The following is a 26545-nucleotide window of genomic DNA, read 5'->3' on the forward strand; positions in this document are numbered from 1 at the left end:
TCAGGGCTGCGCGCAAGCGCCTTCGCCTTGACGGCCTGAAACGACTCTGAACCTAGCGCATGCGCCCGAGCCGCTTCAGGGCCGCAGTAACCCGCATGCGCAGTCAGCATGCACGGTTACGGCGTGGCTGTGCTACAATGGAGAGCCGCCCTTCTTTCTTGAAACTCGTGCGCCTGCGCATCCCCCTTTCTCCCGCCTTACTGCGCCTGCGCGCCGCGCCCGCCCTCCCCCCCAGTGCGTTTCGGCCTCGCCACCATTTTGTGCTGGCGCTCGCGGCTCTGGCTGCTTCACCCTGCCTAGTCCCGCGCGCGTGAGAGCCGGAGCAGCAGCGGCAGCGGCGGCGTCATGGCGGAGAGTCAGTCAGCGGCCGGGCTGGGGGAGTCTGCGCCCTTGGGCGGGGCGGCTCCCCCCGGCTCGGAGCCCGAGACCCGGCGGCTGAGCGAGCTGCGGGTGATCGACCTGCGGGCCGAGCTCAAGCGCCGCAACCTGGACAGCGGCGGCAACAAGAGCGTGCTGATGGAGCGGCTCAGGAAGGTGCGGGGCGGGGCGGGGGTGGGGGAGGGGGCGAGCGGGGAACGCTCCGTCTGGCTCCTTTGTCCCCGCGCTGAGGCGCGTTGGACGCATGCGCGTCCCGGGCCCGGCGGAGCGCTCTCCCCGGGAGGGAAAATGGCGCTAACCCAGGCCCGGTTCGAGCCGCTCAACTCCTCCCCGCGGAGCTGGGCCGCGTCCGCCCAGGCCCCTTGTTCCGCTCCTAGGACCACTGACTGCCCCCATCACAGCCCCTGGGGCGGATACCCCTCATGGGGGCCTCTAGCGCCCCGACCCACCCCCCTTTTCTGGGGACCCCCCCCTCCGCACCCCCCCTTCTCTGGGGACCCCCCTCCGCACCCCCTTTCTCTGGGCCCCGCCCTCCGGACTCCCCCTTTCTCTGGGGGCCGCTAGCCCCTCCTACCGACCCACCCCCTTCTCTGGGGACCCCCCCTCCGGACCCCCCTTTCTCTGGGCCCCGCCCTCCGGACCCCCCTTTCTCTGGGCCCCGCCCTCCGGACCCCCCTTTCTCTGGGGGCCGCTAGCCCCTCCTCCCGACCCACCCCCTTCTCTGGGGACCATCCCTCCGCACCCCCCCTTCTCTGGGGGCCGCTAGCCCCTTCTTCTGACCCACCCCCTTCTCTGGGGCCTCTAGCCCCCCCTCTCTCCCAGGTGCACACCCTTCACTGAGCCCCTTGGGGCCATTGTGGTGCTGCTGTCTCTCTATCCTTTCGCTGAGCTCCCACGAGACTGTGGGTGAGGAAACGTTGTTACCCATTTGTATTCCAATGGCACCTGCTTTAGGTTGTGTCCAAACCCATAAAGAGCTGGTCCTTGCCCCCCCAAGTTACTAAGTAATCTGCCGAGCGTTTAGATATGATGCTGTCATTTACAGAATAAATGTCCTGCTGCTGATTGTATTTTGGTTTTGTTGGGAAATGGTGAGCAGTGCACCTTGATATAGCGCCTCCTCACTCCGGCTGTTTACTGATGGCCAATAGCTGTCTCCCCTATATGTGAGATGATATTGGGAAAATGGAAACGGGCTCTTGAAAACTCACCAAACCAAAATTGACTTTCTCTGTTTCCAATAGGCCATTGAGGAAGAAGGGGGAGACCCTGATGAAATGCCAGTGGCTTCAGAAGTTAGCAATAAAAGAACACCAAAGAGAACTAGCAAAGGTACAAAACAGTTGACACTCCTGGTTCACAAGTAACTTGTGTCTACATAGTCTTGCTTTTCTTTCTTTTGTTAGTTTTCTCTAAGATTACTTGTAATTTTCTGTTTTTCATTCGCGTTTCTGTTAATGTACAGCAGAAATCATGCTATCAACAACTTAAGCTTAGCACTGTTTCCTTGACCAATGAAGACCATTTAAAATTGTATTATGAGGTTCAAATATACCTTATGTTAGTATACCTTCAACCATAAAGTGGACATGGTCTTAAATTGCAAGTGTATTTTTAGTACTCACGACAGTGAATACAGGATTGTGCCAGGCATAGGAGAGACAGCTGCTCTGAAAGCCCCCTTAGCAGAGTTTGTGTTTCAGAAAGAAATCCCTCCTTTTCTGAAAGGAGTTAGTTTAATTATGAGTAAACTATGTGGTTGCAAAATCTCAAAAATTGGCTTGGGACATGCATTTTCTGAAATTGCTTGTAGCTCATTTTTAAAATTTGACTAGATTTCAGGTTATCACTTGAGTTTATATTGGGCCAGTTGTCCGTATATCCATTATGGTAGTACTTGAGAACCAGAAAGTGAAATTGACTATTTAACATTTATATCATCATACATTTGTCTAGTCACAGACATAGCTAAACATGATCCATGTCCTAAAGACCTTGATCCTGCAAAGCGATATTGGGATCTAAATTATAAACTGATAATTGACTAATCTGTTTTTGAGATGAGCAGGACATAAATGGAAAAAGCGAAATATTACGATTCTATTCATTATATTGATTTTTAATTTTTTTTTTAAAGTGTGTTTATACTGCCCCTTTATTGAGGGGTATAGGGATGAGAGAATGATGTAGGGAAATCTAAATAGTCACCTGTGGTATGACTACACTGCAGCTGCTACAGCAGTATAGCTATGATGCTGCAGCAGTGCATAGTGTAGACACTTCCTACATCAATGGAAGGGTTTTTTTCTGTTGATGCCGATCCACCTCTCCGAGAGATGGTTGCTAGGTTAACCTGGCCATGTCTACGTTGGCCATGTCTAACTACAGAGTGAAATCTTTCACAGCCCCAAGTGACATAGCTAGGTCGACCTAAGTTTTAGTTGGAGAACCAGGTATTAGACACACTACACTTGTTCAAGTTGATGCCATTTAATGACATTGTAGTGGTAAATACAGTCCAGATTATCTGCAGCCTAGAATCAGGGTCTTAATGATTAATTTTTGGAACAAACTCAAGGTTGAATAGCTAATTTAGCAAAGAGGGTGTGTATTCTGAAGAACATATTGCTCTTAATCCTTTGAATAATGCTGTTTTCAGGTCGAAAACCAGAAGAAGGCATTGAAGACAATGGACTGGAGGAAAACTCTAGAGATGAACAGGTATGTGAAACCATGATGAAGATTAAAAGAGTGTTGCTTTCAAGCCACAATGAATATAGAACTATTCTTTTCTTTTTACAGGAGGATATTGAAGCAAGTTTGGATAACTTGCAGGATATTGACATGATGGATATTAGTGTGTTAGATGAAGCTGAAATAGATAATGGCAGTGCTGTAGACTGTGGAGAGGATTACAGTGCTGATAATATTCTTGACTCACTGTCTGATAGTAAAGACAATATTGATGCAGAAATGAAAGAACTTCCAGACCAACTTACAGAAAATGAGGTAGGTAACTGGAGATATGACTTTTCATATATTTAATTTCTGAAAATTGTAGATGATATGCCTCATTTAAATGTCAGGAATCAAAATGTATTTATTACGTGCTAGTTTTCCACTTAATGGAAATAATTTGGAGGTCAAACTTTTTTCATTTCCTCCACACCTTCTATGTAAATAATGTCCTTGTTAAAAATATTTGGGTTTTAAGTCTTTGCGTATTCTATTTTGCCCTAATTCTGTGTTCTCATTCTTTTAAATTGTACCTTCGTATGTCTGAGAGCCTTGTGAGAGACCCAAATTGCATTATTGTACAGTATATTTTCACTGGGCTGACACAGAATTTTAAATATTTTGCCCACTTCAGGGTTCCCCTAATGTTATGTTCCTCTATTTTGGGAATGCCAATTTTGTACTAACATTACTATTACATCTTAAATTCTGCCATTGCAGTGCTGGCCCCTTAATCTGGAAGTCAAAACTTCTGGTATTCTACAAGTTAAAACTGCTCTAAATCATATAGTGGGGCTTTGAAGGATGCATCTTATTGTTCATCTCTCAGCAGAGTCCAAGAATGTTACTTGTAGGACATGCTTTGTTTCCAAAAAACCCGGAGTATGAGTCCTGTGTTAACTAATTCAGATTACTTTTTTCCCTTTAGAAACAGGAGAAGCAAGGCAATGAGACATAATGTTTAAAGCTATCAAACAAATTAACACATTTTCTCTTCAGATCAGAAGCTTTTTTTAAGTGCACAAGACCATTGTAAACTGATGGTTTATTGCTGATGAAAATTTCATTAAATTGTTAGAAAAATTATCCTGACATTTTTCAGCGTTCTTGGGTAGTATTTTGAGGTTTGGGAGCAAAAGTTCCTCTCACTATTGGTAAATATTTATACCAATGCTATCTCCCTGGGAAAGTCAGATAAAGTAGTGTTGTTTCTCCTACCTTCCAATATTTTATATAGGTTTTTATCTGTAAAGCTGTAGTTAATCTTTTGTAAGGAGTGAAATATTTTCCATTCAATCTTTCAGGAAGACTGTGAGGAAATTGGAAACAACGTAGATGCTGCCTCATCTGATTTAAATATCATGAAGGTAAATTGAAATTTTAGCTCTACTGCGGGTTATTTTCAATCCTACATAGAAAATTGCCAGTTAGCCTCTCAACGTAATAAAACTGAACTCAACTCTTTTTTACTCTAATTGTAGTTCATATTATGATTTAGTATAGATGTTGTGATGCTTAATACTGTCATAATGACAGTGGGGTCTCAGCAGGGCAGTGCCTACTTATTTTGGAGTCTGGACACTACCTTTGCTCATATCTATAAACTGAGCACATCTGCCAGTGTTTGCTGCCTGCTTTGAGAAATCATCATCCTCTACTATTTGAGTTGTAAATAAAAGTGGTTTTAGTTTGGAAAGTTTAACTTCCTTTTGTGTAGGCACCAATATAACTGAAATACTCCCGCTGTACATGTTTTGATTTCCTTTCTTTTAGAGAGGAAACAAAAAAATACCGCATTAATGCTAACATTACATAATCTGATGTTCAGTTCACTTCATTTCCTTTTTCATCATTGTGAATTACAATGGTTAGTACAAATGTGCAATATGTTTTCTCCATATTTATTATTTTTGGCATGTTAGACATAAATGTTCTTTCTAATGCCTTTAGTATTCCGAGGCTTTATCTACACTAGCACTTTTGTGGGTAAAGTTTTTGTCGGTGTGGGTGTGAAAAAAACACACACACCCCTGACCAACAAAAGTTTCATGGACAAAAGCGCCAGTGTGGACAGTGCTGTGTCCACGGGAGATGTTCTCCTGCCAAAATGACTACCACTGCTCGTTAGGAATGGTTTAATTATGCCAGCAGGAGAGCTCTCTCCTGCTGGCATAGAGCGGCTACACAGGAGACCTTACAGGGCACAGCTGTGCCACTGTAAAGTCCATAGTGTAGATAAGGCCTGAGTTAGCTAGAAAGACGCAACAAATGTAGCTGAACTCAGGTAGTTTTGATTTATTTTGTGGTTTTGTTTAAGCAAATACACATTTATATAAACAGTCATTTGAAATGGTTCTAGATGAGCCAGTTTTAAATACAGTATCTGAATTACTGTAACTTCAAATAGTCTAAAATTCTATCTTTGTAATTTAGACTCAGTTTATTAGGTTTATAAAAGTGTTTGCAATGTTTTATTTTTTTTTCTTACAGAAAATCGAGGAATCACCCTTGGAGCCAGGTACTATTAAAGAACAATGTAATCCCATCTTTTCAACTAACCCTTTTTAAAACACTAGTTATTTTAACAAAAAATGCAATGTTATAGTTTGCATTATTCCTATGGTGGACAATCCAGATCATGCAAGGATCATAGAGATTGGAAACCCAATCATATCCCCAGATCTGTGAACTAATGTCTGTCATTTAAATATTTTCACTGACATAAAGTGGTTATTTAAAAGCCTCCTAAACTACGTAAATGGATCTAGAAAAGTTAATTTCAGTTTAAAAGCTAAAGATTCTACATGTGAAACAGATCTTGTGATATCAGAGTATCTTAATTTTTTAACTAGTAGAGCAGAAAAGGCAGTATAAAGCCATTGTAGGGACCTAAAATTTAAAAATTAGTAACTGGATACAGAAGAAAGAAGACAGTTTCTTCATGGAAATTCCATACAGATTCTATTCACTTTCTGGACTGAAAATATACATCAGAAGATGTCCCAGTTTTCATGTTGGAGTGTCTGCTAAAAGAATTTCACAGAAATTAGAAAATTGAACTTTCAGTGCATTGATACATTCAGTTAAACATCTTGGATTGTGGAAGTTAAATTGAGAAGAACCAGAACTGAACAATTTCATGAAGAATGTCAAGGACCAGCCAGAAGGTTATTATTAAATCTGTGGGGGCATTTTCTTCCCTATAACATTTGGGCTTAATATAATTTGTTAGGCTGCAAATAGTTTAGAACTTTAATATTGTGTACATTAGGGTTTTCCAATCTCTGTGTAGCTTAGAACTTCTCTTGGTGTTAGTGTGGCAGCCATGCCAGTTCCACATTTGTGATTGCTTTATTTCCCTGGTGATTAAATCTTGTGCCATTCTATTCCTGTTAAATCCGTAGAAAATGAGAAAATACTCGAGATTTTGGGGGAAACTTGTAAATCTGAACCACTTAAAGAAGAAATTTCCGAAGTGGAGCAGCCATATGCACAAGAAGCAAGTAACGCCGTGGCAGGCAAAAAGCTAGCAGAGGAAGAGGACGCTCTTGCTGCCAGTCAGTCGGAGGAAGATGCTTTAGATTTGGACAGCAAGTCAGCACAAGATCTTTCAAGGAAGGAAGCAAAGCATTTAGTTGTAGCAAAAGGGGAGACAAGTGAACAGACAATAGATGAAGAGAAAATGGACTCTGAATCTTTAGTAGTAGAAAACATAAGTGATCAGAGTAGCAAACCATCACAAGATCTGGAAGCCTCTAGTGGGGAAACAGCGGATAAAGATGCAGGTCCTGAAATCAAAGATAGTAAAGAAGATGCCAAGAAAACAGAAGACAAAGCTAATTCTGAAGAATCATCTGCTACTAAAGAGTCCTCTACCAATGAGGGCGGTGATCAGAAAAAGAGGTTTGTTTTTTCTCAGTTTTAGACCAGATGCTATCTTTTTTTATTGGTCATTAAGTGATGCAAGTAAGCTGTTTCCTTCAATTGGCCAGCAAGACTGATGAAATTGTAGTCTATTCCTAAAGAATCTTTTATTTCTTCTTGTGCAATTTTTAACTGATGGTTTGATTTTCCTTCCTTTCCTCAACCTTCAAAGGTTGTTTTATTAAATTCTTATTTTTATCTTCTGCCAGACATAAGTTTAAGAATCTGACTTCCCTTATTTCATGTCAGATTTCTTAATACAAGTTTGCAAAGGTGTCTTTTGTTTCTCAACTAGTTTCTGGTAGGTATTTTAATACCATAATTTAGAGTTAATTTTCCTTTTTGTTTCCTTATTGATTAACATTAATTTTTGTCTTTAGCCCTGAGGAGGACAGAGATACAAAGACAGTGTCAAAAGATGAGAAAGGTATGTTGTAAAGGAAAATAATCTTCATCCTAGGACTCATTTGGTAAAACTTGTGTAATTTCTTTGCCTTTTTTGCAGAGTAGGTTATTGTAAATGTACATAATTGAAATCAGTGGAAGTGCTGTTATTGATTTAAATGATTGCAAGATTTGTTTGTCTTTCTATCTGCATTATGTAACCATTGTTTAAAAAAATACTTAGTGTGTACCATGGAAAGCTTATTGTTTTAATCATTTTCTATAGATATCAGGTGACTGTATCCCACAAATTGTAACAGTGACTTCAACGAAAACCTTTAATACATGGCAAATACGTCCTTCAGCCAGTGAAGGTGCTTATGGACACCTCATTGGGTGAAGAGCTTTTCATAATTCTACTCAGTTTGATACATTTGTTTCATATATTTATATATAATCTACTGTTTTGCTAAAATAAGGATTCTAATAATTGCATATAAATCTAAATTGCAATAGCTGTACACTTCCATTTCAATCTTCAAAGGGTGCCTCTCTCAGTCAAATTATTTTTTCTTCATGGAATCTGTCTTTGTGGATCCCACTTATGGGGCATGTACACACCATATGCAAGTAAGATCATGATCTTTCACCCAGGAGTGTCAGCTGGGCCTCATTGCCTGTGCATGTCCTTATACCTCTGTCTCACCTCCCCATTCAAGGGTATGTAGGGCAGTGCGGATCCAACTGCCTCTCTGTTAGCTCTGACCACTCCAGCAATAAAACAGAACTTGGCAGTGTCTGCCTGCTGGCACCCTTTCATCAAATAAGTTTTGTAAATATTAGTAATTGCTGTAAGTATTTAAGGACACTTTTCTGCCCTTTTGGCAGTCTTATTCATTTTCTTTACATTTTCTTCCTCCTTCTGACTCCTACTTTTGGCACCTCTTCACCTAGTGGCTGAGCCTAAACGCTGACATCGAGCCAAATGGACTTATTCCATTAAAGGATAGACACTCTTAATGTATTATCTGTTTTTCTGAAGGCCACATTCTGGACGATATGCTGATCTTTTCCCACCAGAACTCATCACTCTGTAGCTATTTCTACCTTCTTGAACAATTCATATAGGGAGCATTGGGTTTGGAAAGACGTTCCTCTGATTCCAAAAAGAGACTTTGACTCCCAGAGATTCCACCTCTTCAGTGCCTTAGGTCCCTCACCAAAAACGTAAAGTGAGCTGTCATGGGATAAAAGGGGAAGATCTTCTCATGGATTGGTAACTGGTTAAAAGATAGGAAACAAAGGATAGGAATAAATGGTCAGTTTTCAGACTGGAGAGAGGTAAATAGTGGTGTCCCGCAGGGCTCTGTACTGGGACCAATCCTATTCATAAATGATCTGGAAAGGGGGGTAAACAGTGAAGTGGCAAAATTTGCAGATGATACAAAACTACTCAAGATAGTTAAGTCCCAAGCAGACTGCGAAGCGCTACAAAAAGATCTCACAAAACTGAATGACTGGGCAACAAAATGGAAGATGAAATTCAGTGTTAAGAAACGCAAAGTAATGCATATTGGAAAAACGTAATCTCAGCTATACATATAAAATGATGGGGTCTAAATTAGTTGTTACCACTCAGGAAAGAGATCTTGGAGTCATTGTGGATAGTTGTCTGAAAACATCCACTCAATGTGCAGCAACAGTCAAAAAAGCAAACAGACTGTTGGGAGTCATTAGGAAAGGGATAGGTAATAAGACAGAAAATATCATCTTGCCTCCATATAAGTCCATGGTACGCCCACATCTTGAATACTGTGTGCAGATGTGGTCGCCCCATCTCAAAAAAGATGTATTGGAATTGGAAAATGTTCAGAAAAATGGGCAACAAAAATTATTAGGGTATGAAATGGCTTCCCTGTGAGGAGAGATTAATAAGACTGGGACTTTTCAGCTTGGAAACGAGACGACTAAGAGGGAGGATGTGATAGAAGTCTATAAAATCATGACTGGTGTGGAGAAAGTAAATAAGGAAGTGTTATTTACTCCTTCTCATAACACAAGAACCAGGGGTCACCAAATGAAATGAATAGGCAGCAGGTTTAAAACAAAGAAGAGGAAGTATTTTTTCACACAATGCACAGTCGAACTGTGGAACTCCTTGCCAGAGGATGTGTGAAGCCCAAATCTATGACAGGGTTAAAAAAAAAACTAGATAAGTTCACGGAGGATATGTCCATCAATTGCTATTAGCCAGGATGGGTAGGGATGATGTCCCTAACCTCTGTTTGCCAGAAGCTGGGAATGGGCGACGGGATTACCTGTTCTGTTCATTCCCTCTGGAGGACCTGGCATTGGCCATTGTCGGAAAACAGGATACTGGGCTAGATGGACCTTTGATCTGACCTAGTATGGCCGTTCTTATACCTTTGTAAGTAGGGACTCTGTGCTAAGTTTCCTTACCAGTATTGAGACAGGGTCAGCAAACCCTTTGTTCGGCTTTTCTGGATCCTCCAAATTGAGGTTGGCCAACCCAGTCCATAGTATTTTATAGGGGCTTTTCTAGATTCCAATACAGCAAAGGAATACCTTCCTCAAGACAGATTTGAGGCTGTCATATCCCTGATCTTCATCCTCAGGGAAACCCTGCAACAACAACAAGAATCTCTTAAACTGTTAAGTTACATGGCCTTGTGCACTCATGTGACACTTCTTGCAAGTCTTCACCTTCGAGGCTGGCTGAAGTCTTGTTCACCAACCCACCAAATACAAATATTTGCCTCGTGTTTCCAACTCGTATAGTAGTTTCCTTGGACTGGTGGACCTGTCCCTAGTTAGGCTGCAAAGAAGAGATACCATTCCTGCACCTCTCCTCCCACAGCGATAGAGATTACAAGTGTCTCCATAGCAGGTCTCTGGTCCATTTAAACTACCTACAAATGTAAGGCGTGTTGTCCTGGGAAGAATCCTTACTCCATATCAATGTGCTGAAACTCAAGACGTTTTGACTAACTTAAAGAGCTTTTCTGGTGCTCCTGAAAAGAACCACAGTACAGCAACGCCTCGGTAAAGTAATTTATATCAGTAGGCAGGAGGGTGCCAACTCATCCTCTCTTTGTCAGGAGACAATCAAGCTATGGAATTAGTGCCATCGTTACAGGATAACTACCAGGAACAAACAATTTGGCATAATTGCCTCAACATTCAGTATTCAGCCAACCACTAGTAGTTGCTGACGGACTCCATCCTAAAGCCTCTATTCTACAAATAGAGCCCTCCCATGGTATACCTGTTTGCCCACAAGAACATCAAATGCTTTCTTTTTCCTCAGAGCAAATACCAGCCCAGGATTCTTCCAGGATTCTTTCCTTCGAAACTTTGAGACCCAAGGGCCGGTGGAAGGACCCAGGACATCCAGAAGCACATGTGGCATTAATAGACATGCTCAGTAGCTGCTTCTGAAGCTGCGGGAGTAGCGTTCATTTAGGGCGAGCAGTTGTTCAGGTCCCACACATTCACTAGTTGAGAGCTGTGCCAATTGCAGTTTAGGTGAGGGAGGAGGTGGAGGTTAAAAGGAGGGTTTGTCTGAGAGAGAACAGAGCAGAGCTCAGTGAGGTAAAGGTTTGTAAATTCTTACCTGACTTAGCTGGGTTTGTGGGGTGAAAGATAGTACCCTATAGAGTGAGCGCTTCAGAGAAATGCAGGGGATAGATATTTTAAATGTTGACCCCTGTACCTCTACCACTTTGGTTATAGGCTTCAGATTTCTATTTCACCCACAACTGAGATCAGGAACTATTAATCCAGGGGCTGGAATCCTTCTAGCTGTAAGGATTCCCAGATCTTTGTTTGGCAATATCGCTATTCTTTTCCATTCTTCTCAAGCTCTGAAGAATCCAGGTGATGATATACATATTAGGGCCACACTATAAAGACTGAAAAATCCTCTGAAATAGGATCAGTGGGGTTTTGTTTATATGTGCGTGCTAAAGTATAGAAGTGCAAATGTTATGTTGAAACCTTACATTTAACAGCAACAAAATGGGACAGTTTGTAAATCTACCGATGTTTCTATTACATTCTAAAAGGCTTTATTTAAAAATATTCATAAGTATTCCAAATACTGTTTACGATATTTTTGTGTCTTAATTCTTTGTTTACTAAGAAATTGTATAGTACTCTCTTTGAAGCTGACTGGGAACAGTTAACAGCTGTTCAGGGTTTTACATACAATAGCCATGAGGTTTAACTGCATAATGCATAAAGAGAGAACTCTGGCTTGTGCTTCAGAAAAATGTTATGCTGAGGTGCAAGAAAAAGGGGAGTGTAATAGTTATATGTAATATTTCTTCATCTGCCCCCCTTCCTGTTACACAAATGGTACCAAAAATTGGACTTGAGACTTGCACGGTTTTAACTGATTTCTCTTTCTGAGACAATCAGTATCATTCAGTCAAAGAGATTAGAGTGGTAGTATATGTGTGTGCATGTACTGTATTGATTCTGTTGTCTAGCACTATGGATACTTGCAGACATTTGGGCTGAATTCCTACACCCATTCTCATCAGTGATGTGTCTCATACTGATAGTACAGAAGCAGTAAGGTGGGCATATGGTCAGGTAATTGATATACAGAGCTTTGAAGGAGAACAGTTTCATATGCTTTGTGAATGTCCAGATCTTGCCTCCATAATACCCAGAGGGGGGGAGACTGTGTGAAATAGATTAGTGAAGAAATGGGTTGTGATATCTATTCACCATAGGGTTGTGCTACTTGTATCCACTAGAACTGCTCACAGATTCCCAGCACAATGAGCATGGGGATCCTGAACATTCTGATGGAGGATCTGATACTGACAGACAGACAATTTACACATGTGGCTGAGAGACTAGAGGGTTAACAGGTAGTCATTCAGTGGAAGCATCTGTTCCTGCTGTAAATCTTTGTCTTAAGAGCAGGTTTTGAAATCTGCCAATGAGAGACAGAATGACAGATGTAAAGTTTAAATTGAAATGTTTTTCGGACAGGTCCCCCAGACTCAGTGGAGGGGTTGATTATCCTACCTGGCAAGCTCAAACCAGAGAATTTATGGAAGGTGTTGAAATCTCTGACAAGATAAAGAGAGGGAATATCACTGAGAATGCATTGAACCCAGCAGTGAGGATAGCTATAGTAGCTGGTATCCAGGCAAGTGCTGGAGACTGTTTTTAAGAGTCTTGAAAAGGCATATGGAAGAGTAGAGAGAGTGTCAGAGCTTAAGCCTCAGTTTCTGAAACTGATCAACATACTGGAGCACAGCCTGTATACCTGAGCAGATTACATGCATTAGTCCAAAAAATTCTTGAGCTGGAGAGAAAGATGCAGAATTAGACTCTTGTATACAAGACCAGGTTGTTGGCACAAATCATTGCTAACCACACTGAGGATCACAAGGATTTTAGTCCAGATGGTCGACAGAGAAACATTTCCAGTGCACAACTCTTGTTGGAAGTGAGAACCTGATTTGGAAAAGAGAACTTTGTCAAGAGAAGAGAAGGGCTTTAGTATATGAACTTCATACCCTCGTATCTCAATGCCTGTACTTTGACCCATCAACCTTTTACCCCCAATTGGGGATACTGCAGATTATGTATTCCTTATGCCACCTGATCTTAAACCAGACTTTGCACCATCAATAATCTGTACGTTATTCCCTGATAACCAGAAACTTCTATCCTCAAACTCTGTTCACTTTTTTTTTTAACATCATCTTAATAAAATTTTTAAAGCTAACCTGCATTTGGTGAAGGAACTGAAAGGAATATTAGAGCAGTTCTAAGAGACTGAAAGAGAAATATCTCCAAACTGAGCAACTGTTGGTACAATTGCAGATAGCTAGATCAAGATCTGCTCCACCCAGTTAAGGAGGGCATTTGTCCACTCAGAAGCCTAAGGAAATTGGTAAGCGAGTGGTACTAGGATTGATAAAAAGACATGTTTCAGTTATGGACAGCAAGGACATTTCATAGGTGGCTGAAAACTCTCCCAAGCCCAATTTAATGCATTGACAGCACATCAGGTAATCAGAGCAGAGTAGACCCGCACCTGTATAGGGATTTTGCAAGGCAGAGTTGCCAGCTGGAAGATCTGTGCAGAATACAGCTCAAGTGGAAGCCAGTAAAGCATTTCAACAGCTAGTAGAACCTGTTTTTCAGGGCTATGCTTATGTGGATGGATCCAAGTGGGTCTCTCAGTGCATTGCAATTTGTTACCCATGAGTAGATAGGCCCCCTCCATTGGGCCTCAAGGCCCACACAACTAAAGCGAGACACCCTTTTCAGGATGCCTAAGAAGTTTTCCTATATCAAATCTGCAAAGCTGCCACTTGGAGCTCAACCCATACTTTTAACAGCCATTATACCCTGCATTAGGTGATTGAAAATTTTACCTTAGAAATACCTAAAATCCATTTTTTTTAAGTCACTTAGGTTCCTAAGACACGTAGGCCCATATTTTTAAAGGTATTTAGGTTTTGCTGCACTCAGCGCCACAACACCTAACTAATTTATGAGCCTAAATCTCATTTTCTAAAGGGATTTAGGCACTTAGGAGTCTAGATTGAATGGTCAAAGATTCCAATCTCTCACGCATGAGGAATATTTGTGCCATAAGTAGGATCCACATGGACAAAACATCTCTTAAGAACCACAGTTATCTAAGGTGAGTAACCATTCTATTTAGTTTGTAAAGTAATGTACTATATACTTCGATCTTAAAGGTACTAATCATTTTCAAGAATGTCAGTCAGTGAAGGTAAATTTTACAGTATATTTCAGTTGACCTGTGACTAAAGAATGTGAACTGGAATTGCTTTTTTTTAATTATGGTGAAATAATGAGGGTTTTTTTTTAATTAGGTCGCGCTAGTAGCAGTTCTGGTAGAAACTTTTGGGTGAGTGGACTTGCCTCCACTACTAGAGCTACAGACTTGAAGAATCTTTTTAGCAAATACGGAAAGGTAAGGGTTTTGATCCTTTTACCCCAAACTAGCTAACGATATTTCTTCTCTTGGTGTTTGCTATTTAAAGTATTTTAATGGAATACCTGTACCACAGATGAAGTACAGGTAATTGGAAGCGTAAATTGTCAAAAATATTCTTGGTGCACACAACAGCAAATAAGATGTACTAATCTAAGCCATTTAAGCTTTTGTATTTTGTCCCTCACCCAATACAAAAAATATCCTTTCCTCTCCAGATCTTAGTTTGAATCAATTTAGGCTAATGGTTTTAACACCTGAAAAAAGGTTTTGTATGCTGCTATTAATGGTGTGCTGAATTAAATCCCGTAACCCCTGTTAAGAGGAAAATTGGAAGGGCTGATTTAATAGATGATGGATGCCAACATTAGTAACTTCCCTCATACTTGAGGGAATATTTAAGTATTTTCTCAGAGGTTCAGTAGTGTACTTTAAAATGACATTGTCAGATGATAATGCTTAAATACTGTTCCCACTGGAAGCGGTGGCAATGGCTTTCCGCAAATTTAACTTGAGAAAAAGCAAAACTTAATATATTGTGATCTTATATTAAATCAAATGAATTAAGTTCAGCACATCCGGGGATTTGTTTGAATTGCATGCGGTTATTGCATTTCATGCCAAGAAAATTAACTATGTCAAACTACATTATTAAAATGAGGTGTACTCATTTTGCTTAGTTTTAATCCAAAATTTCATCTGATGATCTGGGAGGAGATGATTCTAGAGAAATGACACAAATGTGAATCCAAACTACCGGTGACAGCTGTCTTTGTATTTGCCTGAATAATCTGACAGCAGTGATGGTAATTCAAACAAAAGAATCCACGTTCTTCTTTGGAATGTTAATTATGGAGAAAGTTAAACTTACAAGAGGAAAAAGTACATCTGCGGTAAATTATGTGTTTGTTAAAAGCATATTCCACCTTCAGCTGCACTTTAAAAAGGGAAGCCTATGTGAATTTCTGATTTATTCCCCCAGTATAGAATGTGCTGTATAGACTTTATCTGCTTTTATGGAAATACTTATCTGTACGTGCTGTTTCAACATTTTCTTCACGGTTTTCTGTAGCGTACTTGAAAATTGCATATAAGTAGGCTTTTTAAAATCGTATTTTTGGTGAGTGCTTCCCATCTCTCAAACTGAATTGTATTTGAAAAAAATTAAAATTAGTTAATATTTTGTGCGTACGACTACCAATGACTGAAAAGTTACATTTTTGATATTGACATTGGCACTCATCCTAGGAGATTGTTGAACTAGTATCAACACGGGTGGAAATTACACTTGCCCTTGACCGTTGTTCTTCTTGTTGCCATTCATCAAAATGATGGTGGTGATGCACAGAAGAGCTAATTGATTTTAGAGGATTTCTTATAAATAGATTTCACATTGTCTGCTTTTCACCAGTTGAACTTTTGCAACATTGCACTTACAATGCTTGGTTCCAAAAGATATTGTTTTCATAGTTGTTTGTCACGTAAAAACAGATGTTCCAGGTATGATAGGCTGCATTAGAGTAGGTAAAAGAGGTGGGGGAGAAAGAAGCTAATATTTTAAGGTTATAAATGGGCTGTGTATGTGTGTGTTGTGTACTTATATTAGAGTGACACTATAATTGTCCTCCTTAAGGTGGTTGGTGCAAAAGTGGTGACCAATGCTCGCAGTCCTGGTTCTCGCTGCTATGGGTTTGTTACAATGTCTACAGCTGAGGAGGCAACAAAATGTATTACACACCTTCACAAAACAGAGTTACATGGAAAAATAATTTCTGTAGAAAAAGTAAGTGATAATTCTCAACAAAAGATAGAATAACCTCGTCTAAGAATTCCTAAATTACTGAAATGTTTCAACTGGTGTTTGTCAAATATAATTTCAGGCAAAAAATGAACCTGCTGGGAAAAAACCTACAGAGAAAAAAGAGAGTGAAGTGAAGAAGGAGACAGTTGTCAGTGAGAGGTATCATTCTATAGATTCTATATCTGAAAAATAGTTTGATTGTTTTGGGGTATTTTCTGCTTTGTCTGGAAAAACAAAGCTGTGTTAAGTGAGCAAGGTGAATACACAAAGAGGTCTGGAGTGATGCATGCAAAAATAGGAATATGAATGGAAGCAATATTTGTGTTTCGTTGTCACATTTCTGGTCAAATGTATGCAGTCACAAATCAAATCTGTATCTGATTATCTAGGAACTAATAAGGCTTAAGTAGCCAAAAAAAAAAAAAAAAAAACCAACAGTAAAAATTAGTTAAAAAAAACACTGAAGACCTAAATCCCTGATTGAATTTCATTAAAAGGTCTCCACCCTGACTCCCCTGTGTAGACTTTGAAGTATCCTGATTATTGTTGGGGGTGGAGAAATCTCAGAAATTGGTTATTTTCCTTGAATGCTAACTTCCCTTGTATGCACTTGGAACCTTACTCCCTACCTCAGTTGCATTTCTCAGTTCCATTTTCCAGTTCAGTTGTGTGGGGTTTTTTTTTTTTTTTTTTTTTTTGGGGGGGGGGGGGGGGGGGCTCTCTGATGTTTTATCGTAATGGCTGTTCTTTCTGATCTTTATTACCAAATATACTATTATAAAAGTTAACAGTGAGTGAAGTGCAGATACTTCAATTGCATGCCTGGTTAGGCATATATAAGACCCATGTTTTCTCAGTCATAGGCTTTTTGGTATGTCTAGATCTTCTTATGGCAGCCTGCAATAAAGCCTGCTACACGTCAATATCATAAACCTATAAAGAGCGCCACTCCAGAGTTCTGATCCGTTCTTTAGTATGTTCCCGTACTAGAGCTTTTTACACATGAGAGATTCTCTCATGGAACAGGGCTACCTAGTGCTACTGTGATAACCAACAGTTGGAGAGCAGATGTTCAAGATTCTGTTCCCACCATTTGTTCTCGTCAGTGCCACACTGCTTTTCATTTTAGGAATACTTAGAGTAGCCAGGAGGGTTCAGATAAGTCCTCTGCTTTAAATGTTTTCTTGAAGCATAACTCTCTTGTCAAATGCTATTTGATAACTAGTTTTTGGCTTTGTTTAATTTAGCCCTCACCTCTGGAAACTTAATTTTATGAGAGGCTTTGCCCATCTACTGTATAGTGTCCGTTTTGTTGGGTTCAGCAGCCATGCTACAAAAACCCTACTAGTTTGACCTTGGTTGCCATGTTTTCTCTCAGGAATCTTCTCTGGCATTAGGCACACCATAGTGTGTGTTTTCCTATTGCGTATAGTTCAGTTATCTTGATCTTATGCTAGGCCAAAACTTCTTTGAAGCTGTACAGTAGGTTCTGATCTTTTTCACTTCGTGCCAACAGAGAAATTAGCATCTTCAGTATCAGTGCCATTGAACATAATGTGCATCTCTTCCAGAGACTTAAGCCAATCCCTTATATGCAAAAGGACATTTATATCAAGCTGCTTTTAGCTCAGACTTTCTGCACATTCATATCATTCTTTGTCAATGTGGTGTTGAGTTTTTTCCTTCAGTTTTAAATCAGTTTATTTTCTATAGGTCTGGCAGTGTTAAAAAGGATGAGAAGACTGACCAACAAGATGATGCTAAGAAAGCAGAAGGAAAAGATGAAAAAGAAGAGAAGGATAAAGATGAGCTGAAGTCTGGGTCATCAGATCAACTGAAGACTACAAAATCAGGTAATTTAACTGCTGTTTTGTTATAGAGTATTAGGCATGATTCGTGTGGATGCTTACAATTGTGTCTTCCCAAAGCAAATGATTTAAATGTTTTGTAAAATCTTTTGGGATTGTAAGATGGAAGGTAGGATAGTACTTTTTTAAAAATTGCTGAAGCTGACTAAGTTTTAGTCATCATATTAAACAGAGTTATTGTGCATAATTTTGGGTGATGAAATGCTGCTGGTGTTCTGTCAAGACTTTGTGGAACTGATCATTTGAAAAATAGAGTATACATGCACATATGTGAAATAGTCACAGTTACACAGCTACCTATGTTATTATTAGCCTTGATGTCTATCGGGTCCATTTTTAGGGTGGAAGTTTAGAAACAAGCACTATTTGCTATATATGTTCAAGTGAATGCAATTAGAAATAGGATGTGTAGTCAAAAAATGTCACACAGGACTTTTACATCGCCCTAGTTACATAGTAAATGCTGGGTAGAATGAGAAAACATAGGATTTTGTTTTTCTATTTCAACTTCTTATGTCTCCATGCCTGATATATTTGTGAACACACAAGGTGGGTAATTTAATCAAATATAACTTAGTAGTAAACTAAACAGTAAGTAAAACTTAACCATAACTAGTATCTGATGGATACTGCCAAAATTATAAAACTTGTATCTTGTTTATGGATTCTGTTTCTTTGTTATAACAATCATTATTGAATGATTCAGGTTATGCTGACAAGTGCATTTCATATTTAGTATCTGTTGGTTTTAGAAATTGAAACAGTTGTATAAAAATGTATTCACTATGTACCTGATCACTTTGATATCTCTTTAATATCAAGTAGCATCTAAAAGTCTTACAAGGGATCTGCCCCTGGTGTAACTCAGTTTGTAAAGTAGCAAAGATAAATTAAAAATGTTACTTTATGTTATGGGTACAAATTGCAGAAGTCATTTCTGTGAAACAGCATTTTGAAAAGGCTGTTAATGTTAAAAATGTTCACGTTTTGAGGACTTGTGCCATTGAAAGTCAAAGCTCCCATTATATTATGTAATCTCCTTTTGTTGTGGTTTGTGTAGGAAGTAAGGGAGCAGAGAGGATAGTAGTAATGGACAAATCCAAAGGAGAACCTGTTATTAGCGTGAAAACTTCAACTACATCAAAAGAGAGAGTAAGTTTAATTTTTTGGGGTTCAAAATTCCCATTAGTAAAATAGCTTTTAAATGGCTGACATCACAAAACTCCAGCATTGCACTCAAGCTAAGACATGTTTCTTTTGTGAGTTTTTTGTCTGCACTTATAAAAGGAATAAATACGTTAAAAAAATTCATGCAGAGACTAAGCTCTCAGACATACTATTTGTGAAAGGAAGGGATTTTGAGTATTGTTTGATCTGTTATCATAATTATGTTCTTAGAAATGCACTCCAGTAAGCCTTTATCAACTTCTATATTTACTATAGAGCCTTAAGAGCCAGGACCGCAAATCAGAGAGCAAAGAGAGACAAGGTATTGTGCCATTCGACAAAATCAAAGCACAGCGAAAAATTAGAGAGGCAGAACAACGCCGGTAAGTTCAATGGCAAAGTTGTTTGGAATTTTTTTTTTCTTTTTAGAACTTTGGTGACTGACTTCTCACTAAAGCTATTTAAAGGGGACATAGTCCTTTTATCGTTGGTATATGAACTATAGTTTTTTTATTCAGTTAAGCATTGCCCATGTAGATGCCCACTGTCAGGTCACACATCTGGAGGCCGCAAGCCCAAGAAGAGACTGCAAAGCACTGATTGTTGAGGTTATTCATGTACCCTCTTTGGATCTGAACATATGTGAAAACAGAAAAAATGTACAAAATGGAAAAGTCAGAGGTGACAATTTGAGCTATATGTGAAAACCTAGCTCAAATTGTCATTCTCTGCCTTTTCCATTTTGTACATAGGTTTAATTAATGTTAAGTATTCTCTGCTGCTTGGCTCCAGGCACACAAATGATCGGGCAAGAGAGAGGAAAATCCCCCAAAACAATTCCATCCCACCCAATTCAGTGCTTTCAGGCAAGTGCCTAAGAGGAAGATTCTGTCTCAATATCAGGGGCAGATTTTCATCCAGACTCATTCCATCTAGCAGCGTGAATCTTAGCTCCCTTTTAGGTAACTAACCTTGTCAGACCATTCAAAGTTTACAAGTAAATTGAAATTTTAAAAAAGCTGGTTATGCATGTATGCAAAGTTGGGCTTAAATTGCAGCAAGGGAGGTTTAGGTTGGACATTAGGAGAAACTTCCTAACTGTCAGGGTGGTTAAGCACTGAAATAAATTGCCTGGGGAGGTTGTGGAATCCCCATCATTAGAGATATTTAAGAGCAGGTTGGACAAACACCTGTCAGGAATGGTCTAGATAATACCTAGTCCTGCCGTGAGTGCGGGGGACTGGACTAGAAGACCTCTTGAGGTCCCTTCCAGTCCTATGATTCTATGTATAGAAATATAAATGATGGTTTACCAACCATCCCTCAAAGCTGCATTCTCTGTGTCCTTTCAGCTCAGAGAGGGACCTAGTGCAGATGCTTATTTATTTCTGATACTCCTTTCATAGTGTTCTATAAAAGGATAAAGGTAGTACTGTGTCCACATTCTAAATTCCTTGATCTTTACTCCATCTTAATCAGTGCATCCATTTCCCATCCTTTGCAAAATTTCACAGCTTATCTAGGGAAAGCTAAATCTGGGTAGGGTAAAAAAAACCCAACCCCTTTCATAAGACTTTAGCATGGTTTTTAGTAATTTTTTTTTTAAGTCCAGAGAAACTGTATCTGTTCATAGATCTAAATAGATTAGACTCTGTATTCAGTTTTCAGCCCTCTTAACAGTGGATATTCCAAGGCAGTTCTTGATGGGAAGAGAGGGTACTCAGTTCTTAGCCTTTGCAGATTCACACTAACCCACCCTCCTTTCCTGCTTCTTCACAGTCCTTGGATGATATTTTGAGTAATAGGAATGAACTTAGGGCATTTAGGATCATGGTCCCTTGACCTTGCACCTAATGTTCAGATCTGTGAGGATGTGCATGCTACTGTGGCGGTGATATAATTGAACTCCAGTTACAGGTGAGCAGCCATCCTCAGTGCTGAATACCCCGTAGCCTGTTAGAGGGAACCAACACAAATCTAGGATTATTGCTGTTCCTATTTTGCTTTGTAGTTCATTTTCAGCATTGAAGGGTTAAATCTTTACGCCTTTTACCTTGCTGTTTTATATAGCACCCGTGAGCGTCGGGAGAGACAGCAGCATTTGCAAACCATACGGGAACGAGAAGAAAGAGACAGGCTTGAGATCGCTCGAGAGCGCCTACAGATTGAACGAGAGCGCCTGGAGCGAGAGCGGATGGAAAGAGAGCGCCTGGAGCGAGAGCGAATGCACATAGAACATGAAAGGAGACGAGAACAGGATCGCATACAGCGAGAGAGAGAGGAGCTGCGTCGTCAGCATGAGCAACTTCGCTATGAACAGGAACGGCGATCGGCACTGAGAAGACCATATGACATAGATGGGAGGTAAAAACTCCAAATACAGTGAGTTAATGATTTCCCGTTTGTTGATGCAAGTAGAAAAGCTAGCAGTCCTTAGATTCTCTCTGGAAGTCCCAAACCACGGAGAGAACTACGTAGGCGGACAGTCATTGATGGGCTTTTCTGTCAAATGCTCCACTAGATTACATGCAAAAATGTGCTTGTCACTATTAAACAGTTCAGTCAGTAACCATTCTTAAACACATTAAACTCTTCATAGAGTTACCTATCACAGTTCACTCTGAATTGAGAAAACTCAAAATATAGTAAATTCCCATAAATCCCTACATGGATTAGAAGATCCATGTAATTTCAAAAAACCTACTTCGATCTATCTTTCTCCCCTGTTACTGATAGGAATCTCATTTTGACAGGAGTTCAGGCAGTCTGTTTTAAGAGGCCCTCAGGGAAAAGTTGACTGAGGGATTGTGTGTGGCACGCTGGGATGTAAAGCTACCTTGTGCTAGCTTGCCATGCACCAATTGTCTCTGTGGATTCTGCTGCTGCCCACTAAAAGTTTCCGGGTGTACTGAAGACAGGTAGATCAAAGCACAGTAGGGAACTTTTAGTGCACAGCATCAGAGTCTACACAGTTAGTGCATGGCAGGCTAGTACAAGGTAGATTTACATCCCAGCGTGCCCTGCCCTAATAGTTTATATAAACAGGGCTTGTGACAGATGGACAAATTACTGTAGAAAATCTTAAAACAAATGCAGATAGAAGAAAATATTTCTTCTCTTGTTTCAGCACATGCACAATAAGGCAAAGATTGATATAGGTTAGCTCAACACAGTCTTTTTTCTGAAACTCAGATACTGTTTTTGGCAGATCAGATTTTAATAATCAAATCTAATTATTAACTGCTCAGATATATCACAGAATAGAAATGGAATAATGTATTTCCTTAATTTAGATTCAAAGAAACATGGACAGAACTGATTAACAGTGTAATTCATATAATTTTTGTAATTCTGTGTACACGTACTGTAACTCATAACTTGTACTGCCTCAGCTCTGCTGTATTCCTTTCTCAAATCTGTCACCTCTCCTCTTCTGTAAGAAAATATCTTATCCTGTAAACAATTATGCTTATCTTAAAAAAAGGTAGTAATTAAATGAGACTAGAGATGAAGAGAACGAAACAGAAAGATGATTCTATCTGGACTACAATATTGTATTAAATCTCTACTTTATTATAGGCGAGATGACTCCTACTGGCCAGAGGCAAAGCGAATGGCGTTGGATGACAGATACCATTCTGATTTTAGCCGCCAAGATCGCTTCCATGATTATGACCACAGGGATCGTGGCCGATACCAAGACCATTCTATGGACAGGTTAGTGTTTTGTTTTCCTGCATTGCCTGAAATCAGGTAAAGGCAATAATATATTTAGTATGGCATTTTCTCTATTTGTTTGATAAATACTGTTGTTGTTTTTTTAAAAAAGGACCTCAGAGCTTGTCTATTCTTGTTCCATGCTGAAGTTTATAAGTGTCTATGGGGTTTACTTGTGAAACCTGTGTAACCAGAAGAAACCTTACAAAATAAGGTGTTTGAATGTACTGTGTCATCAACTAAAAGCTTCCAACAAATTTGTTCAAAATGTGAGAAATAGCATTACAAGCAAAACTTATTGCAATAGGACTCATAAAGTCCCTGACACAGCATTGTGAGCACCCAGCACTTTTTTCCCATGACTAATTGGTTTCTTTCATATTTATATATTCCCAGTGTTGCAAGTCAGAAAGTTGCCAAATGTTTTAAAAGCTCACACTAACATGTAGACAAGATAAATGTCTCTACAATGAATATTCTATTTACCTTCTTCTGTTGAGACTGACCAGAATGTTTCACAGTTTCCATATGTGCAGGTGAAATTTGATACTTTGTAAAGATTGAGAATCTACAATTCCAGCAGAAACCTGTGCTCAGCAGCTGTGAAAATACAGCCCTAAATACTTTGTATACGTTACAGTTTAATAATGTTATTGCAAGATTCTGATTCAAATTGCTCCTTTTCAGGAGAGAAGGATCAAGAACAGTGATGGGAGATCGCGATGGGCAGGTGAGTTGTATTGGGTATATTGGCCTAGAGTAGCTTAATTTTTATAAACTGATTTCCTATACTGAATGTCAGATTAATTTATAGTGAACTAGTGTAAGAGATGCAGATAAGGAAAGGAAAACGTATGCAATATAAAATTTAATTTCTTTTTTAAATAGGTAAAAATGAAAACACTTGAGTAATCTGATTGCTTGTTCTATTTACTGGTACACAAATACATCAGAAGTAATTCCTCTGGCACAATAAACACAACTAGTGAGTGTCTCGGTATGGTAAAGTGTACCAAAAGGGTGCATAGAAAATGCAAAGGCACAACATAGAGGTAAAAGTGAGTAAGGAAGTCATTGGAAGAATTTAATTTCACACAGTAACTTTCAGATTAAACTAGACCAAAATGAAATTAGCAAAAAAGTTTTGAAGTTGTTTAGAGGAAAATTTTTGCTCTAGTGGTGACATTCCTAGATGGGCTTTCTGAAATCTTGCGATCCTAACGTGCCCTGTACTGATGGATAGGTTATTGAATTAGGTAAAGTCTATTGACCAGCTCTTACCAAATTGAGGATCAGGTTACAGCATTCCAACGTGTACCCTTCATCTTTCAGCATTATGCAGATGAGCGCCATGGAGGACCAGATCGTCATTCACGAGACTCACGGGACAGTTGGGGTGGATATGGGTCTGACAGAAGAATGAGTGAAGGGAGAGGGATTCCTCCACAGTCTCGGTTAGTATGTGGAAATGAGGGCAGTCTTTCACCAGCACTTGCAATGGTCATGCTTCTTTGAAACTTCAAATGAACTTTTTGAAGGGTGATAGTAGGGAACCGGTTTTACCAGAGTAAATCCTCTCTCCAAATAGTTTCACTGAGGGTCTGTTCTCTCCTGGCTGTGCAATGGATTTACACATGTAGCGCCCCTGGGCATCATGGAGCTCTGTAGTAAGGAGCTGCTGTGCTTTGCCTGTGTTCTCTTTAAGGCTTCCTCTTCTAAGGGTGAAATTTGATTATGACCCTGGTGCTCCTGAAATTCTTTGAAGAGTGAGTAACTTTTAGCTAATGGACTGAATTTGAGACTGTTAAATGGAAGAGAAGCCAGAATCTTAATGGAAAACCCAATTTAGGACAAACCTGGAATCCCAGACAGTTCTTGTTTAACCATCATGCCAGTCTCAGCATGAATTAAGATTTTCCAACTGTATAACTGAAGACCTCACAGGTATTCAGTGAAATTACTTCATTAATCTTCCTTTTATCGCAATATTAAGATTTATTGTTTGTTACTTCTGTGTCTATTCACGTTTGTCAGTTCCACAGTGGGGTTTTACCTCTGATTTTCAGTTGAAGTGGCAGGGACCAGCCTGGAAGAGCATTTAACTCCCTTCAGGAAAACAACCCAGTAAAAACGCTTCCAAAGCTGAACATTAAAATTAGATACTATTTCCTCTGAATAAGCCACTCTGCAGAACATGACAAGATACATTGTTCTCAGATTGAATTTTGATTAGTGGGTTGGTCAGAATGGCCAGCCTGGATACTCGGAGAAGAAATCGTGCATCAAATATACCCTGTTGCATAAATAGGATTAAGGAAATCCTATTTCCCCATTTGTTACATTAGGTGGATTGTTCAGCAACTTAATTACTGAGGTATGGTTAAACAGCTGAACATTGTAGATTCAGGATTGGTAAGCTTGTATCTTGGTAAATGATATTAATATGTTTATGAATGAGATGTTAGGTTTGGCTTCACTGCATGCTATGAAACTGGTAAGAAACATACCTAAAGATTTTTCTTCCTTTCTTTCCTTCCAGAGATGGACGTGATTGGGGAGATCATGGTCGAAAGTTTGAGGGACATAAAGATCGTTCATGGCAGGGCAGTGCAGATGGAGGAATGATGGGACGGGATCATGAGAGATGGCAAGGTACACTTACTGCTTTATTGCTAATTGCTGCTAGACTTCTACTGGTAAACCTAGAGCATTATTAGCATAAAGAAAGCAAAACTGGAATAGGGGGAATAATAAAGGGAATGCTTGAACATTCTTTTTAATTCTAGGTGGTGGTAGAGGCAGACCAGGCCATGCAGTGCATCGGGGAGGCCTGTCAGGGTAAGCAGCTTTATCAAGGATAATTGGGGTTTGTACCTTTTTATTCCCATTCCCTTCCCTTTGTAACAGTCATTCCTTTGCATGTTTAAATTATTCAGCAGAATCTTTTGTGAGAAAACAAAAGTTATTTGGAGTTATGCAAAGTAAACTAATTCAAGAACGTTTGTGATTTGTCATTGATCCAATGTCAGTGAGTAATAAATATTCCCATGATTTTTATCTGGTGCATCTTACTGAACGAAAATCATACAAGAAACGCAAATGGCACCAATTGTATCAATTTGATAATCGAGATTGCAGTGAAAACTTAAACACTTTGAAGAAAACTTTGTGTGTGAATCTCTTTGTAGGCGTGGCGGCTTCATGCAGAGTGGCAGTCAAGGCCAGATGGTGCATGGCGGAGGGATTCAAGGGGAAGGATTTGCAGGCCAGGAGAGAGCAAACAGACCCAATGACCCCCGTTTCAACCGTCGCTACTGAATGTGTTTTAATTTTTTAATGTGAGATGGCAACAGAGGTGAATTCTCTATTACCCAGGGTTACCGTTAATTGTAACCGATGGGTTACCGTAAATGTGTAATTTTTTAAGCTGCTGCCATATTATATAGCTCACTGCAATGTGAACTCTTGTTTTTGTAATGTGTTGTTCATACCCCATTTAAAATGTTAGTCGATGAAGCATTCCATTTTCCATAAATAAAACCAGTTTACAGTTAA

At 39.7% G+C, this 26545-nt stretch overlaps 1 protein-coding gene across 2 annotated transcripts; it reads left to right on the top strand.

Moving 5' to 3' along the window:
- The first annotated feature begins 222 nt into the window (after positions 1-222).
- Positions 223-26545, top strand: LOC128828627 (scaffold attachment factor B1-like). Of its 2 annotated transcripts, none has more exons than XM_054013415.1 (21): positions 223-534; positions 1623-1710; positions 3038-3099; positions 3181-3387; positions 4419-4481; positions 5605-5632; positions 6519-7017; positions 7419-7465; positions 14316-14416; positions 16071-16220; positions 16318-16397; positions 17952-18091; positions 19167-19258; positions 19550-19656; positions 21344-21637; positions 22853-22990; positions 23678-23720; positions 24323-24444; positions 25530-25642; positions 25777-25856; positions 26179-26268. In XM_054013415.1, the coding sequence occupies exons 1-20, from the start codon at positions 346-348 to the stop codon at positions 25830-25832; spliced, it is 2619 nt and encodes an 872-aa protein (XP_053869390.1). In that variant the 5' UTR covers positions 223-345; the 3' UTR covers positions 25833-25856; positions 26179-26268. The 2 variants fall into 2 exon arrangements, with proteins under 2 accessions (XP_053869390.1, XP_053869389.1); XM_054013414.1 differs by having other exon boundaries at positions 224-534; positions 25777-25828; positions 26179-26545.

Source organism: Malaclemys terrapin, chromosome 24 (assembly GCF_027887155.1).
Source record: "Malaclemys terrapin pileata isolate rMalTer1 chromosome 24, rMalTer1.hap1, whole genome shotgun sequence".
NCBI classification, from domain to species: domain Eukaryota; kingdom Metazoa; phylum Chordata; order Testudines; family Emydidae; genus Malaclemys; species Malaclemys terrapin.

What these genes read in the sequence shown, in the direction of transcription:
- LOC128828627 (XM_054013414.1), top strand. Translation starts at nt 346, where the DNA reads ATGGCGGAGAGTCAGTCAGCGGCCGGGCTGGGGGAGTCTGCGCCCTTG. An exon ending in CTGATTTAAATATCATGAAG is followed by an intron (nt 4,482 to 5,604) that starts GTAAATTGAAAT and finishes TTTTTCTTACAG; the next exon opens with AAAATCGAGGAATCACCCTT. An exon ending in TGGGAGATCGCGATGGGCAG is followed by an intron (nt 23,721 to 24,322) that starts GTGAGTTGTATT and finishes TTCATCTTTCAG; the next exon opens with CATTATGCAGATGAGCGCCA.